Source organism: Physella acuta, unplaced genomic scaffold (genome assembly GCF_028476545.2).
Source record: "Physella acuta isolate Inbredline_101_S28 unplaced genomic scaffold, ASM2847654v3 ptg000334l, whole genome shotgun sequence".
Lineage (NCBI taxonomy): Eukaryota > Metazoa > Mollusca > Gastropoda > Physidae > Physella > Physella acuta.
The window spans coordinates 179119-197500 of NW_026731853.1; the positions used below are offsets into that span (position 1 = coordinate 179119).

General features: G+C 40.3%; 1 protein-coding gene across 4 annotated transcripts in view; it reads left to right on the forward strand.

Moving 5' to 3' along the window:
* Positions 1-630: 630 nt before the first annotated feature.
* Positions 631-18382, forward strand: part of LOC131940858 (uncharacterized) — a gene marked incomplete at its 3' end in the record, with an annotated part of 25953 nt that continues 8201 nt past the window's right edge. Inside the window, 1 exon segment of one of the 4 annotated variants that reach the window (XM_059299752.1) lies at positions 631-734. In XM_059299752.1, coding sequence (XP_059155735.1) covers positions 686-734 — 49 coding nt within the window. 4 annotated transcript variants of the gene reach the window in all.

An 18382-nucleotide genomic window follows, 5' to 3' on the forward strand; every position in this document is an offset into this window, starting at 1 on the left:
ATTTGCATTATAAAAAAGAAATGTTAGATAACGAGTTTTAGCCATTATTTCGCGTTTTAGAAAACTGTTTTAATAAATTGTAATAGGAATTGATCAAAATACTCTGTTGACAGAATTCTGACAAGATCGCAGCCATGCTGGCACGCTAATATATGTGTATATGTGTATGTATAGTATAAGATATATTTAGGGCCTCTACTACTTCAGCTTTAAAAGTACGGAAGGTTGATACGTTTAATGGATTCTTAATCTTATATGCTCGTTTTATCGGTTGAAAAAAATCCGATTACAATTTTTTTATGATTTAGTATGTATTATTTTAATAATAATTAAGAGAAACAATTATCCTTTAATTTGCTTAGTACAAGAATATCATGACAAAAACCACTATCTATCTGCTAGAAAAAATATTTTGGAGTAAAATAAAAAATATAAAAAATTGATCGGATTCTGGAACCCCTTAACCCCCCCCCCCCTCTCTCTCTCTCTCTCTCTCACACACACACACACACACACACACACACACGCACAAAACAAGTGGATGTATGGGTGTGAAGTTCGTAAATTTTAAACTACGAATTATGGCATTCCTTTACGGGGAGGGGAGTACGTTAAAACCATGTTAACAGCTGCGGATCTGCTGGCAAGACTGGGCTTGCTGAGTTTGGAACTGGTTTAACGATTAATGGAAGATGTTTTAACTTTAACAATACTGTCATTAAAGGATTGGTTCAGTGAGATATACAGCTAATACTTAGTATAAAAAGGTTTAGTATAAAAAGGTTTTGTTACGGTAGTTTTCTAGTCTAATTTGTCTTATTAATCGTGGTTGTTATTTTTTTTTTATCAATGTCGATGAATTTTCAAAACAGTGGTAAGTGCTTTTAACCGTAAAATCAGATAGTCTAGGTCTACTATCCTCAAATGTTACAGGGCTACATTTTCAGACATTATTATTATTTTTGTAAAAATTAGCTGCAGTATTATATTATTATAATTAATATAATCGGTTTGACTATATCATCATAACTTGATACATTATTGTTAGTCATATTTTCAAAATGACTAACATTGAACTTATTTTGTATGAGAGCCCGTGCATATTTTACATAACAATTAGGGTATATTGTGCTGGTAGGAGGTTGTAAAGTGCACTGACTGAATTCAGGGGCGGAACTACAGTGCCAGACCCCGCAATGCGGGGGGCCCGGGTCGTTTAGGGGCCCACAGTCGATCATAATCAATTTTTTTTATAGTTAAATGTTTTTTTTTTCATTTTTGACTAGATGGTTGTTTTTGTAAAAAAGAATACTGTAGCTGCGGTTGGATTATCTTTATTCTATAGACACCATCCGGAGTCCTCTTTCTTCTACAATCAAACACACGCTGTTGTCGGCAAAGTTCTTTTGAAAATAAATAAGTCCATCGCGCGAGAGGCCGCTAGATATTAAGACGACTTTTGCTTCTTTATATCATTGATTAGGGGTCCACAATCCAGTGTGATTTTTATAATGTAAAATGTTCGTTTGTTGTATCGATAGAACTACTATTCTGTACTATTTCGGTTTTATGTACGTTTACTTCTTTTTGTTTTACAAACAAATACTATAGTAAACGTGTATATTTTGAATTCTCTCCCTTGAGTGCTTCACAATAGGCTTTAGGAAAAGTAGTTAAGACCATCCCATCTTCCGTAAAATTTGGGAAGTTTTTGAGTACTCATAGACCTAACATTTGTTCAAAATGTGCAGTTGAGAGCCCCGAGATCCTCAGTGGCTATCTAAGCACCAGGGGTCCGCTTATTGGGAGTGCTGTACAGTGGGATATGTGTACTACTTGAATCATCAGTCTTGCTGCTTTAGGGACCTCCGTCGGTGGTCGTGTCACAAAAGTCCCATGATGCCTTTGACAACAAGGCCGTCGCCGCAGGGGGGGGGGGTGTTCTCTCACCCTCAGCGTAAACCGGGACGTGTTTGTGGTAGTGTGTATAAACTAGAGCTCTTAAGCATCTTTTAGTCGATTTGCACTAAACGAATTAAAAAGCAATTACTTCTCTTAATTATTTTAAAACAAAAAATACATAATAAAGAATCTAATATATAAAACTCAATTCTGTATGTAACACATATGTTTGTCGTGGATCTTGGATGGATTTAACTGTTAGATAATTAAAGTCCTTATGGTCTAAATTTATTAGTTAAAAAATTAATATTGAAAGTTTTGGGAAATAATTTTCATTTATCAAACCGAAAGTAATAATTTTCGGCATGTTCATTAAACATAAGTTTTAAAAAAATATCATCTTTTACAAAAACTCTAATTATGTCTTTATTTAGTCCTATAGCACTTACTTCCCTTTGATAAATTAGGAAAACACAATTACTTCCCTTGATAAAACCATTGCATTAGTGGAAAAGAATTTACTTTTTATTACTTTGTTTTGGTGTTGGGAAAAAAAAATTACATAATTAGCGGGGATTGATCAAGTGCAAATGTTGTAGATATTAAACGGATAAGCTTGGAGTATTATAATTGTTCATTAAATTGAAACAGGCGCGTTCGTTTAAGTGAGTGCAAAAGACTATGAATAAGTTGGGGTACTATAGTCGTTTATTAAGCTAAAACAGGCGATTCCGCCCCGGGCTAGACTGTGAGCACTTTGCGTTTATGTTCGCGTTAGTGTTTTCTTTGTGTTTAAGTTGGGTTTGCGTTAGTGGTTGCGGTTTGATTTGGTTCGTTTTCGTTCTATCTTTTTTCGTTTTTGTTTGTGTTTTTTTCTTTGGGTTTGTGTTTTTGGTTGGTTTTGCGTTTGGATTTGGTTTGTTTTCGTTTGCTTTTTCGTTTTTGTGTGTGTGTTGTTATTGGTTGGTATTGGTGTTTGTGGTTGGGTTTGTTGTTAGGTTTTTGTTTTCGTTTGCTTTTTTGTTTGTTTTTTCTTTGTGTTTGTATTGGTGTTTGTGGTTGTGTTTGTTGTTAGGTTTTTGTTTTCGTTTGTATTTGTAATTGTGTTAGCGTTATGTTTGCGTTTTGTTGTTTTGGTTTTGGTTGGTTGTGGTTTGGGTGGGCAATGCCGGGTTTATGATGATTACTAAACACACAGGTAATGGTCTTTAACAGAAAGGCTTTTCACAGAAGCCAGAGCAGGGCCTGGCCGGGACGGCTAGTGACAGTATAAAAAGTTAATGTATTTAAAACTAATTTAAAAACATAAAAATAAACATAACGCTAGAAACCATTACACCTACCAAGCCTTCATGCTTTAATTCTTTTGACCGACTTTGTTAATTGGAGGCATTATAGCTGAAATATATTGAAACAGAGATTTTCAAAAAGAGACTTATAGCACTTACACAAATGACGCGTTGTTGTGACTTGTTTTAATTAAACAAAAAAGTTTAAGAATTTATTTTTTTCAAAAGAGCATTTTATGTTCGTATTTTCATATTATTTTGATTTTATATATATATATATATATATATATATATATATATATATATATATATATATATATATATATATATATAACCAATGAATATATATATATATATATATAAAATGGGTTGGAAAAATAAATTGAAAGGTTGAGGGGGAAGCAAATCGAAAGTTTGAGGGGGGAGGGGTTGCAAATCGAAATCTTGAGGAGGGGGATGCAAATCGACAGTTTGAGGGGGGGGGGGGTGTGTGCAAATCAAAATCTTGAGGGGTGCAAATCGAAAAAGTTTGTCCCCGGGCGCCGGGAAGGGTCGCTACGCCTCTGTCTCAATCTCGTCCCGTGCGACGTCAATTACCTGATGATACTACTCACGGCCCCGTACCCCGTGGTCAGTTCCAGATATTTTATGGGCGATGGCCGGTGGTTCGCTATTAAACGCCGCAGGTGTCCAGATCTAATCGGTGCCTGACCAGCGCTTCCGGTCTAGTTATGGTGCTAGCCATCTTGGCACAGCAAGTACAGTCACTCTGTCCAAGCCCCGGTTGATAAATGGGTACAGGTAATGTCGGTCAAGTCCGCGCGGGTGGTTGCGATGTCCTCACCACACTATATATATATATATATATATATATATATATATATATATATATATATATATATATATATATATATATATAAATTGGGCTCTTAAATTTTATTTTGCGGGGTGGCCCTTTTTTTCTAGTTCCTCACTGACTGATTTTGATTTGCAGTTATTGTTCTTTTCGCAAAATTGTATGGTTTTCTTTAAAGCTATCGGAATGATATATTGACAACACTAGCTTACACATACCCCTCCCCCCTCCCATTTCGACTGTATACATCTTTTTAGTCTATTAATTACCAATTTGAAAGACGAATAATTTTTTAAACAAAGCCTTTTTGGGCGGGTACTCAACAACTTTCCACAGTTTCATTGCGATCAGATGAATGTTGTAGTATTGGATTAAATACTGAAAAACGTTTTCCTTAAATGACGTCAAGCTTTTTCTGAGTTCTTTTAACTATCTAAACCCTTCTCCATCGTCAAACATCGTAACAAAAAGCCAAACCCCCACCGCTAAATGACGTCATTTATTATATTTTGTCAGTAAAACAAATGTTTGATTAATTAATTTACAAAAGATAATATTTTAAAGATGATGTAAAGAATAATAATGTTTCCTTCGATTTTTGTGAATTAGATTCATCAAATAAATAGGCCTACTGTAAAAATGAATTGATATCTGCTGGCAGAAGTGAGTGGGGTGAGGAGGGGGGTGGGGAGGTGGGCGGACAGTAGTAAAAGTATATGATTTCTATATAAATTCCATCTCGTTCGGGGGGGGGGGGGGGGGGGAATCAGTAGACTTTCTTCGAAGAGATGCCTGGAAGAAACTCTGGCGCCAAGAGGGCAGCAGCCAGAGATTGCTTAATTACTATTTTTTTTAAAGCAACGTTTTAATGTTTGAATCAGAATCTGGTTTCATTTTTCTTTCTAAATATGAAACACATACACATCTTCAATAATAAATTTAACCTTTCATCACCTCATACCCAGACATTATCTACTTCAAGCCGCCGCTCCTTAAAATAACACGATTCTGACCAACTTTCGCTTATGACGATAAAATGGGTTGATTTTGTTACCGCTTTTTAAAAACAATGTAGGCTATTACATATTTAAAATAATAATATTAATTTATTTATAGTTTTAAACAGTTTCAAAGACATGATCATATATATATATATATATATATATATATATATATATATATATATATATATATATATATATATATATATATATATATAAATATATATATATATACTAGCGTACCCGTGCCCGCGCGTTGCCGCGGGGATGGAAGGAGGGTTTTATCCATACGTTACCAAGTTACCAATCCTATATTCTTAGACGCGTAACCTTGTTTTCTAAAAGTGAGTTATTTAAATGTAAACAATGCCTGCGCTTGGATTATAAATACCGGGACACGGGTTTACCTAAACTACCGCGTGAAAACCTTATGTGTACATTAATCACTCACCGAAATAATATGGTAGAACACACTCCGGTTACCACCCATGTGTCAGAGACGTAGAAGGGCGCTCTCAGGAGCACCTCCCCTCGATTACACTACGGCATAGGCGCCATGTACGGACCCTGGCTCCTTAAAACTAACAGGCGCCATCGAGCCAAATAGCATCATGTTAATAATGATGCAGATTTCGTCATTCGCTAAAGTGACACAAATGAACAGGATTTTTTTCTTTAACATGTAAAAAAATTATTTGACGTGTTTTAAATATCAGTGTGACTGATGCAATATACTAGCGTTACTAATGGTCTATTATTAGATGCTCGATCTCAATTTCTGACTGGATTGTCTAATAATAGATGCTTATTGCATCATTCGCAAAGTGACGAAACTCTACAGTAGGCTCCTCATATTCAAAAAGTTATTTTTTCATCTTTCGCAAGGTGACGAAACTGTACAGAAGGATTTCCTCGCGTTACAAAGTTATTTTTAGAAGCCTGTTGTAGTTTTACCGCTGAATATAGTAGTACCCCTTACGGATGCCAAGTGCCAACTTAGTCGCTCTAAAACTCTGGGCGCCAAACCGTGTTTTGACGAAAGTTGTACCCTATATGGCGCCGCCCGTAAGAAACTTTAGTTTTCTTTTTCGCAGAAATATTCTCGGGAGTATTCTCATCTACTCCCTAAAGTTTCATGGCACTCGGATGAAACGCATCCGAGTTTTATTTTTTATATACCGGGTATAGAGAAAAAAATCGCTCTCCCCGGGGGGCGCCGCCCTTGCAATATTAAGCAATATTTTTTTTGCAGAACCCTACCATTGAGTGATCCAATCATCTCCCCAAAGTTTCATGGTACACGGATGAACGGTGTGAAATTTTATAAACCGTATATATAGAAAAATCGCAGCCGCCCGTGGCGCCGCCCTTGCAATATTAATAAAGGTTTTTTTTACAGAACCCTTCCCTGAATTGTTCTAATCAACTCCCCCAAAGTCTCATGGCTATCGGATAACGGTGTCACACCAAAATCGACTTATTTTTATAAACCGAATATAGAGAAAAATCGCACCCTCCCGTGGCGCCGCCCTTGCGAAATTAAAAATGATTTTTTTACAGAACCCTTCCCTAGAGTTTTATAATGAACTCTCCAAAGTCTCGTGCCTATCTGATAAACGGTGTCACTTCAATTCACTTTTATTATTTTTATATACCGTAAATAGAGAAAAATCGGACCCTCCCGTGGCGCCGCCCTTGCGAAATTAAAAATTATTTTTTTACAGAACCCTTCCCTAGAGTGGTATAATGAACTCCCCAAAGTCTCATGGCTATAGGATGAACGATGCCAAACCAAAATCGACTTTTATTTTTATATACCGTATATTGAAAAAACAAATCGCGCCCTGCCGGGGCGCCACCCCTGCAAATTTGAAAATGTATTTAAGCAGAAACTTCCCCATGAATATTCCCAACATATTCCCAAAGTTTCATGGCGATCGTGTGAACGGTGTCACTGCAATTCACTTTTATTATTTTTATATACCGTATATAGAGAAAAATCGCAACCTCCCGTGGCGCCGCCCTTGCGAAATTAAAAATTATTTTTTTACAGAACCCTTCCCTGAATTGCTCTAATCAACTCCCCAAAGTTTGACGGCGATTGGACGAACAGCGTGAACCTTCAATCGACTCTTATTTTTTATATACCGTAAATAGAGAAAAAAACAAATCGCGCCCTGCCGGGGCGCCACCCCTGCGAATTTGATTTTTTTTTCCGCAGAAACCTCCCCAGGGATATTCTTAACAACTTCCCAAAGTTCGACGGCGATGTGATAAGAGGTGTGGTAATGCATAAAAGACACACACACAGACACACACACACACACACACACACACACACACACACATACATTGCTTTATATATATATACTAGCGTACCCGACCCCCGCGCGTTGCCGCGGGGATAGAAGAAAGTTTGACGAAATATATTAGGATTTCACCAACGCGTTATTAATTATAATTATATGTTCTTAGACGCGTGACCTTCTTTTCTAAAAATGAGTTATTTAAATGTAAACAATGCCTGTTCTTGGATCATAAATATCAGGACACGGGTTTACCTACACTACCGCATGAAAACCGTGAGTGTACATTAATCACTCACCGAAATAATATGGTAGAACACACTTGGGTGACCGCCTCTGTGTCAGAGACGTAGAGGGGCGCTCTCAGGGCCCCCACCCTCCGATTACACTACCGCATAGGCGCGGCGTACGACCCCTAGCTCCTTAAAACTAAAAGGCGCCATCGGCCAAATAGCATCCTGTTAATAATGATGCAGCTTTCGTCATTCGCTAAAGTGACACAAATGAACAGGATTTTTTTCTTTAACACGTAAAAAAATTATTTGACGTATTTTAAATATCAATGTGACTGATGCAATATGCTAGCGTTACTAATGGTCTATTATTAGATGCTCGATCTCAATTTCTGACTGAATTGTCTAATAATAGATGCTTATTGCATCATTCGCAAAGTGACGGAACTCTACAGTAGGCTCCTCAAATTCAAAGTTATTTTTTCATCTTTCGAAAGGTGACGAAACTGTACAGAAGGATTTACTCGCGTTACAAAGTTATTTTTAGAAGCCTGTTATAGTTTTACCGCTGAATATATTAGTACCCCTTACTCGCTATGCAATATTTTTTTGCAGAACCCTACCATTGAGTGATCTAATCATCTCCCCAAAGTTTCATGGTACACGGATGAACGGTGTGAAACCGAAATTTTATAAACCGTATATAGAGAAAAATAGCAGCCGCCCGTGGCGCTGCCCTTGCGAAACTAAAAAAGGATTTCTTTTACAGAACCCTTCCCTGAATTGTTCTAATCAACTCCCCCAAAGTCTCATGGCTATCGGATAACGGTGTCACACCAAAATCGACTTATTTTTATAAACCGTAGGCTATATAGAGAAAGATCGCAACCTCCCGTGGCGCCGCCCTTGCGAAATTAAAGATGATTTTTTTACGGAACCCTTCCCTAGAGTTTTATAATGAACTCCCCAAAGTTTCATGCCTATCGGATAAACGGTGTCACTGCAATTCACTTTTATTATGTTTATATACCGTAAATAAAGAAAAATCGGACCCTCCCTTGCAGAGGCGTAGCGACCCCTCCCGGCGCCCAGGGCGAACATTCAATTTGGCGCCCCGCCATATATATATATATATATATATATATATATATATATATATATATATATATATATATATATATATATATATATATATATATATATATATATATATGTGTGTGTGTGTGTGTGTGTGTGTATGTGTGTGCGACAGTCTTGAAAAAAATTAATAGTTACGCTGTATGATTGTCGTTCCCTAAAACTTAATTCAACGCCAATTAAATTCCCATTCAGATGCATTATCCTTTAAAGATGATCATTAGTAATGTCAGAAAAAAAAATTGTAGCTGTGCTAATTCGTTTAGGACAGACTATTTATGTTTTATCTTTGGAACAGTATCTTTTATGATATAGTATTTATTTGGATTATAAGTTTGTTACATTAAGGTCATACAATTGACATACAATAGCAAATTATTGTTCACATTGGAATACGATATGGGTATTTCGTTGACTGGTTGATTGTATATGTGTTAAAAGAGTTATCTAGTAATCGATCCAGTACAAATTCTGCGATTTTTGTTGGTCAAAAAGCGCCCCCCCCCCCTTCCCCACCATCTTGGACAAAAATGGTAGACCGAATTTTTCCGATTTTAGTCTTCGAAAAAGCGCCCCCCCCCCCCTCCATCTAGGAAAGCTGGAAAGCAGTTTTTTTCCGGTCACTGTTTCTTAAGGATATACCTTTTAAGTTACTCAATCAAGGTAGAAAACAGTTAAATCAGTATGCAAAGGCGCTCAGCCGTTAAATTTCTTTACTTTGATTGTTTATAATTCAAAACTGCAGCTTAAAATGAGCTTGTAAATTATTTTTTCTACCCCTTTTGGCGCCCCCTTAGGGTCGGCGCCCGGGGCGGCCGCCCTCCCCGCCCTCCCCTAGCTACGCCACTGCTCCCGTGGCGCCGCCCTTGCGAAATTTAAAATTATTTTTTTACAGAACCATTCCCTAGAGTTGTATAATGAACTCCCCAACGTCTCATGGCTATCGGATGAACGGTGCCAAACCAAAATCGACTTTTATTTTTATATACCGTATATAGAGAAAAATCGCACCCTCCCGTGGCGCCGCCCTTGCGAAATTAAAAATGATTTTTGTACAGAACCCTTCTCTAGAGTGTTCTTATCAACCCCCCAAAGTTTCATGCCTATCGGATGAACAGTGTGAAATCAAAAAAGACTTTTATTTTTATATACCGTATATAGAGAAAAACAAATCGCGCCCTGCCGGGGCGCCACCCCTGCGAATTTGAAATATTTTTTTCGCAGAAACCTCCCCAGGAATATTCTCAACAACTTCCTAAAGTTTCATGGCGATCGTGTGAACGGTGTCACGGCAATTCACTTTTATTATTTTTATATACCGTATATAGAGAAAAATTGCACCCTCCCGTGGCGCCGCCCTTGCGAAATTAAAAATGATTTTTGTACAGAACCCTTCTCTAGAGTGTTCTAATCAACTCCCCAAAGTTTCATGCCTATCGGATGAACAGTGTGAAATCAAAATAGACTTTTATTTTTATATACCGTATATAGAGAAAAATCGGACCCTCCCGTGGCGCCGCCCTTGCGAAATTAAAAATTATTGTTTTACATAACCCTTCCATAGAGTGGTATAATGAACTCCCCAAAGTCTCATGGCTATAGGATGAACGATGCCAAACCAAAATCGACTTTTATTTTTATATACCGTATATAGAAAAAAACAAATCGCGCCCTGTGGGGGCGCCACCCCTGCGAATTTGAAATATTTTTTTTCGCAGAAACCTCCCCAGGAATATTCTCAACAACTTCCCAAAGTTTCACGGCGATGTGATGAGAGGTGTAGTAATGCATAAAGGACACACACACAGACACACACACACACACATACATTGCTTTATATATATATATATATATATATATATATATATTTATATATATATATATATATATATATATATATATATATATATATATTTATATATATATATATATATATTGTTACGGGTCATTTGTAGGTTAGACTAGAATAGGATAGAATGATCTAGAATTAGGGGAGAGTGAGTGTGTGAGTTGAGTTTACCCTAGAATATTGTTAACCCCGGTGTGTTTGTGTATTGTTATCCCAAGGTCGAATGCGGTATAAAAAGCTGGAGTGAATGGTTGTCAGGGGTTAGTTGATAGTGGTTAGGTCGAGGGCTATTCTGTAATGTGATATGTGAGACCTAATAAACGTATTGAACGTTAAACCGAGTCGTTCTTGAATTCGAATCTAACTTGGACGTAACAACTGGTGGCCAGTATTAAAGTAAAGATAGCGCAATCAGAACGTCATTACCACTGGACGTCACCACCACTAGACGTCATCATTACTAGACGGCACCATCATAAGACGTCACCATCACTAGACGTCACCTTCACTAGACGTCATCATCACTGGACTATACCATCCTGGGACCATCAGAACGTCAGTACCACTGGGCGTCACCATCACTAGACGTCACCATTACGAGACGTCACCATCACTAGACGTCATCATCACTGGACTATACCATCCTGGGACCTTACCTGAACAGAAAGTCGCAATCAGAACGTCATTACCACTGGACGTCACCACCACTAGACGTCATCATTACTAGACGGCACCATCATAAGACGTCACCATCACTAGACGTCACCTTCACTTGACGTCATCATCACTGGACTTCACCACCATCCTGAGACCTTACCAGAACAGAAAGTCGCCATCGCTGGATTCTACCATCCTAGGACTTTATCAGAACAGAAAGTCGCCATCACTGGATTCTACCATCCTGAGACCTTACCAGAACAGAAAGTCGCCATCACTGGATTCTACCATCCTTGGATTTTATCAGAACAGAAGGTCGCCATCACTGGACTCTACCATCTTGAGACCTTACCAGAACAGAAAGTCGCCATCACTGGATTCTACCATCCTGAGACCTTACCAGAACAGAAAGTCGCCATCACTGGATTCTACCATCCTTGGATTTTATCAGAACAGAAAGTCGCCATCACTGGACTCTACCATCTTGAGACCTTACCAGAACAGAAAGTCGCCATCACTGGACTCTACCATCCTGAGACCTTACCAGAACAGAAAGTCGCCATCACTGGACTCTACCATCCTGTGACATTACCAGCACAGAGTCTCGCCATCACAGGACTTTTGTCTTTTTGATCCAGGTCTTTGTCTTCACATGACCCGGCCATTACAGGATTTACCATTGTTTTCGAAGGGCTAAAATAGGGGAAGGGACTACTACAACAGATTTGTATTTGAGGTAAGTGTTTTTGCATTAGTCTTTGGCGCGGTACTCACAACCGGGGATTACCCTTTGCCTAACATTATATTGGGTATTACAATTTTGGCATCCAATCCTAAGTGGATAAGGTGAGATGGCTAGCGAAGGCTTAACGCTAGAGCATTTTATAGCGTTAGGGGAAAGATGTAAATTAGAGGGAAAGGAGCTGTTGGAATGGGCTGAGACTAAATTGTTAGAGGCGGAGGCTAAGGCTAGGCAGCAGGCTGAAAGGGACGAGAGGGCTGCAGACAGGGCGCTAACTAGGTCTAAAATCGAATCAGAAGAAAGACTAAAATTGAAGGAGCTGGAAATAGCAAGGGAGGAAGACATAAAGGGCAGAGGTAGGGCACAGACCCCAAGAATTAAGCTGACTGGACTGAGAAACAGTAGGGACCAAACAGATATGGAGGTGGTGGTTGACATTTTTGAAAGGGAAGCCCGAGAAATAGGGTTAGAAGATAAGTTTTGGTGCCACGAGTTTAGAAAAGTTCTGCTAGATATAGGCTGCGAATCGTGGTTGACAGAATTGGGAGCCGAAGAGAATTATGGGAAGCTGAAAAGGGAGGTCCTAAAACACTTTGGTTTGACGGAGCAAGGATACAGTGAAAAGTTTAATAGCGCCCAACCATCAGAACAAGATAGAGCAGAGAGTTACATTAGGAGGGTGCGACACTACTTGAGAAGATGGGTCGAAGCCAGCAAGTGTGAAAAAACATTTGACGGACTGTTTGACCTACTCTTAAAAGACAAAATAGTGAGAACAGTCGGACAAGACGTAAGACAGCACGTCCTCAGGCAAAACCCGAGGACAATAACAGACATAGAAAATGCTTGTGACAACTACTTTGACATCTACACAGACAGAGAACTAAAACCGATCGACGTGGCAGAGGACACATTTGTTGCCCCCATGGCACTTGCATCAGGATCTAGGAATCCCTTTAGAGAGGACATGGACAAACGAACCCTAAGACCTAGATCTAAGAGCCCCATTAGAGAGGAATGGGGCACAATAAATGAAGTCACCCTTCAACAGGAGCGAAGAGGACAAAGCCCGGTCCAACCTAGGCCGAGTAGTAATAATAGTCCCAGAAGACGCCCAATCACATGCTTTAACTGTGGGGCAGAGGGGCACATAGCGGCGGGGTGCCGGTCCAATCGTAGACGAATTGGACATGAGTACAGAGGGAAAAGGGTAGGCTTCAGGGACATTCAAGACATATGACTAGTACCAGAGTTCAGCGGGGAGTGCGGCGACTGTGGACAATGCCTAAGTCAAGTAAAGGGCGCTGTCCCTGTAGGGAACATAGGAGCTAATCGGAGATTCATAAGCGACAGAGGGTCACTTCCTATAGTTGCAGGAAAGCTGGATGGGAGGACGGTGACCGTCCTACGGGATACGGACTCTGTAGTCGTAGCGTGTCGAAAAGCTCTAGACTCAAGAAATAGATGGACAAAAGAATGGATAACCATAAAGACCGCGGATGGAGATAAGAAAAGAGTACCAGGAGCTGTAGTCAACATAGAAACACCATACCTTACGGGAGAGTTCTTTGCCGTCCTTTTAGATGACCCACCAGCTGAACTTATAATAGGGAATGTAGCAGGTGCGAAACTACCGAGGGAAGATTCGCTAACAATAGCGGCGGTAGAAACCAGAGGACAACTTAGAGCAGGGGGCAACCAGAGAAATGGGCCGGGGTATAAAATTCTAGACCAAATAACGACACCGAAAGATTTTAAAACGCAACAGAGCGAAGACAAAACATTGGCTAGGTGGTGGAAGCTCGCGGAAAAGGGCAAACAATGTAAAACGATAGATGGGTTATTATATAAGATCATAAAACACAGCAAAACAGAAGATCAGATTAGACTAGCAATCCCAAGGGGACTTAGGCCCACCATCCTGAAATTAGGACACGATACACCTATGGCGGGGCACATGGGTGTAGCAAGAACGAAAGCCAGAATTCTGTCACAATTTAGCTGGCCAGGGGCAGGGGAGGATATCAGGCGTTACTGCGAAAGTTGTGATGTCTGCCAGAAAAGCAAAAAGAATGTTGGTGGCAAGGCGCCTCTGGGTAGAACTGAGGTAGTGGGACAGCCGTTTGAGAAAATCGCAATAGATATTGTGGGACCACTAACTCAAACGAAAAAAAAGAACAGATTCATACTCACAGCCGTAGACATATGCACACGGTGGCCAGAAGCCGTACCGCTGAAAAGTGTAACGACAGCAGAGATTCAAGATGCGCTACTCTCCATCTTCACGAGGATGGGATTCCCGGAAGTCATACTCTCAGATAATGGGACCCAGTTCACGTCGGAAATTTTCTGCACCGTGTCTAAAATGTTGGGGATTAAGATCATTCACGCTTCTGCATACCACGCCATGGCCAACGGGGCGGTAGAACGATGGAATGGAACTTGGAAGGAAATGCTAAAGAAAGTAGCTATAGACAAGGATGACGATTGGGACGTGTTCATCCCAGCAGACTTTTCGCCTACAGAGAAGTTCCAAACGAAAGCACTGGTTACCCGCCATTCGAACTTATGTTCGGCAGGAAAGTGAGGGGCCCGATGAGCATCCTAAAGGATGTCCTCACAGGAGAAGTGAGGGAATATAAGACAAGAGCTGCATATGACTACCTGCTGGACCTTAAGCAGCAGTTGCAAACTGCATGCAGTTATGCAACCCGCAAATCAGAACTTGAGAAAGATAAAGCAAAGAGCCACTACGATAGATCAGCCACAACCAAAGATATCAAAGTGGGGGATCATGTGCTGATATTGAAGCCCCAACTATTAAACAAACTAGAGCTAAGGTGGGCGGGACCTTACGAAGTCTTAAAAAAAATCGGAGACTTGGACTATGTTATTAAAACAGGGGACAGCACTAAGGTGGTCCATGTAAATCGGATGATGCTGTACCATCACAGACAAAAACCAGACGACAGCAAGGAGCACCCCATGTTAGCGGCAGTGTCAGGAGTGGTGGAGGCAGAAGAAGAAAACCAAGTATCACTAACAGATGAGGAGGCCTTGGAACCGGGTATCCCATTGGACACAATAAAAACTCCCGACATACTGGAGGAAACTAAGTTAAGTGATATCAAAATAGGAGACACCCTGACAAAAACACAGCGGACGGACCTAAACATAATTATCAAAGAGTACACGGCTGTAATTAGCAACTTACCTGGAAAAACAAGTTTACTAGAACATAAAATAAAACTGACCAACACCAGAGCAATAAGAACGAAACCCTACTGCATACCATACGCCCGAAGAGAGCTTATGAAGAAAGAGATGGACGAAATGGAGAGACTGGGGATAATAGAGAGGTCCGACTCCGACTACAGCGCACCTGTAGTACTAGTTAAGAAAAAGATGGGTCGACACGGTTCTGTGTAGACTATAAGAGACTTAACGCAGTCACAGTCTACGACGCGGAACCCATCCCAGATACAGATGAGCTGTTCGCTAAATTAAATAGGGCAAAATATTTTACTAAACTCGACCTCACAAAAGGATATTGGCAGATCCCCATGCAAAATGACAGCAAGAAACTCACCGCATTTGTCACACCCTGGGGCCTATTTCAGTTTAATTACCTGCCCTTTGGCCTATGCACGGCACCCGCCACATTCGCCAGATTAATGCGAGTCGTATTAAAAGACTTGGAAAATGTGGTGTCATTTTTTGATGACATCTGTATCTACAGCGAGACATGGGAGGAACACCTTATGGCAATAAAGGCGGTGTTCAATAGATTGATGGACGCGGGCCTGACAGTAAGACCTGCCAAATTAGAGCTAGGGTTTGATAAAATTAATTTCCTAGGGCACGTAGTGGGGAAGGGGCTATTGACACCAGAGAGAAACAAGGTAAACAAAATCTTAAACGTAGCAATACCCACCACAAAGAAAGAGGTAAGATCATTAGTGGGTCTTATAGGGTATTATGCTAAATTTATACCAGAATTCAGCGAGGCCAACGCAATACTGACAGATTTGTTAGCAAAGGGTAAACCTGAAAAGGTCGCGTGGTCGGATGAATGTAACCGTGCTTTAAGACTGGTCCAGAAACACTTGAACTCAGAACCATTTCTTATTTTACCTAATATCAATGAGCGATTTATCCTCAGGACCGACGCCTCGTCACGAGGTATCGGGGCAGCCTTGATGCAAATGATAAATGGGGTCCTGAGACCAGTAAAATACATCAGTAGAAAACTCCAACCGAGAGAGACTCGGTATTCTACTATAGAAAGAGAGTGCCTAGCAATTGTCTGGGCCACAGGCAAACTAGCGTTGTATTTATACAACGCTAGCTTCGTACTGCAGACGGACCAGCGTGCTCTAAAATACCTTCATAAATGTAGGTTCAATAATGCCAGACTGACGCGCTGGTCCTTACTGCTACAGGAATATAAATTTACTACAGAACACATTCCGGGGAGGGATAATCTTCTAGCTGATTTTTTGTCAAGAAATTTTAGATCGGAAGTCTGAGATGTAAATTGTAACCTAAACCACATAATTGTTTTTTTTTTATGTTTGTTTTTTTTTTCCGGTTGCTTTTACTCGGTTGTTTGTCTTGGATTCATGTACAAAAAGGTTTATAAATGCATTATTTATTTACTCTCCTCTTGGTGTAGTATAACTGTCAAACCATTTTTTTTTAATTATTTTATTTATTTATTTATTTTTTCTCTGTTTGTTTTTCGCCCTCTAGGTTAACTTAGGATTTGGGGATTTAGTTAGTATTTGTAGTATGTACTACAAATACTTGCAGAGTTTCTTCCAGGCATCTCTTCGGGGGGGCGAAGCCCCCCCCCCCCCCCCGAAAATTTTTTACCGCCCCCCAAACGATATGAAATTTATATAATTTATATAGAAAATATATACTTTTAACAGTGTCCGCCCCCCCGAAGAAAGTTTACCGCCCCCCCCCCCCGAAGATTTCAAGTGCCCCCCCGGAGAAAAAAGTCTGGAAGAAACACTGAATACTTGGGTGGGGGGTAGTGTTACGGGTCATTTGTAGGTTAGACTAGAATAGGATAGAATGATCTAGAATTAGGGGAGAGTGAGTGTATGAGTTGAGTTTACCCTAGAATATTGTTAACCCCGGTGTGTTTGTGTATTGTTATCCCAAGGTCGAATGCGGTATAAAAGCTGGAGTGAATGGTTGTCAGGGGTTAGTTGATAGTGGTTAGGTCGAGGGCTATTCTGTAATGTGATATGTGAGACCTAATAAACGTATTGAACGTTAAACCGAGTCGTTCTTGAATTCGAATCTAACTTGGACGCAGTGGCGTAGCGAGGTCGGGTGTCACCCGGTGCGGCACTTAATGGTGTCACCCCCCCCCCCCCCCAGAGGCATAGAGACCCTTCCCAGGGACAAACTTTCAAATTTTCGATTTGCACCCCCCCCCCCCCTCAAACTTTCGATTTGCACCCCCCCCCCTCAAGTTTTCGATTTGCACCCCCCCTCAAACTTTCGATTTGCACCCCCCCCCTCGAGTTTTTCTCTATATATTTTGCTATTTTTTGCCTTGGTGTCACCCCCCTAAATGGTGTCACCAGGTGCGGTCCGCACCCCCCGCCCCCCCCTCGCTACGCCCTGCTTGGACGTAACATATATATATATATATATATATATATATATATATATATATATATATATATATATATATATATATATATATATATATATATATATATATATACTAGCTGCATCCCGTGCTCCGCCACGGTAAATCTTTTTTAAATGTACCAACTTGGGAACAGAACAAAACTAAACACAACACAAACGAACGCAAAAAAAAAACACAAACGTAAAAACAAACACAACACTCATAACATAAACACAATTTAAATGCAATCATAAAGGCATATTGCTCACAGTCTAGCCCGTAGCGCCAAATCGCGCCCTTTTCGAGCGCCTACGTCTGACACTGTGAATGACTACAAAACAGAGGCGTAGCGACCCTTTCCGGCGCCCGGGGACAAACTTTCGATTTGACACTCCCTCAAACTTACGATTTGCATCCCCTCCACTCAAAATTTCAATTTCCACTCCACCACCTTAAACTTTTGATTTGCACCCCCCCCCCAGACTTTCGATTTGCACTACCTTTGATCTGAAATTCCCCCCCCCTTCAAACTTTCGATTTGACCCTCCCTCAAACTTACGATTTGCACCCCCTCCCCTCAAAATTTCAATTTCCGCCCCATCCCCTTAAACTTTCGATGTGTACCCCCCTCAGACTTTTGATTTGCACCACTTTTGATTTGAATTTCCCCCCGCTAAAACTATTGATTTGCACCCCCTCAAACTTTCGATTTGCACCCCCCCCCAGCACTAAAACTTTCGATTTCCAACACCCCCCC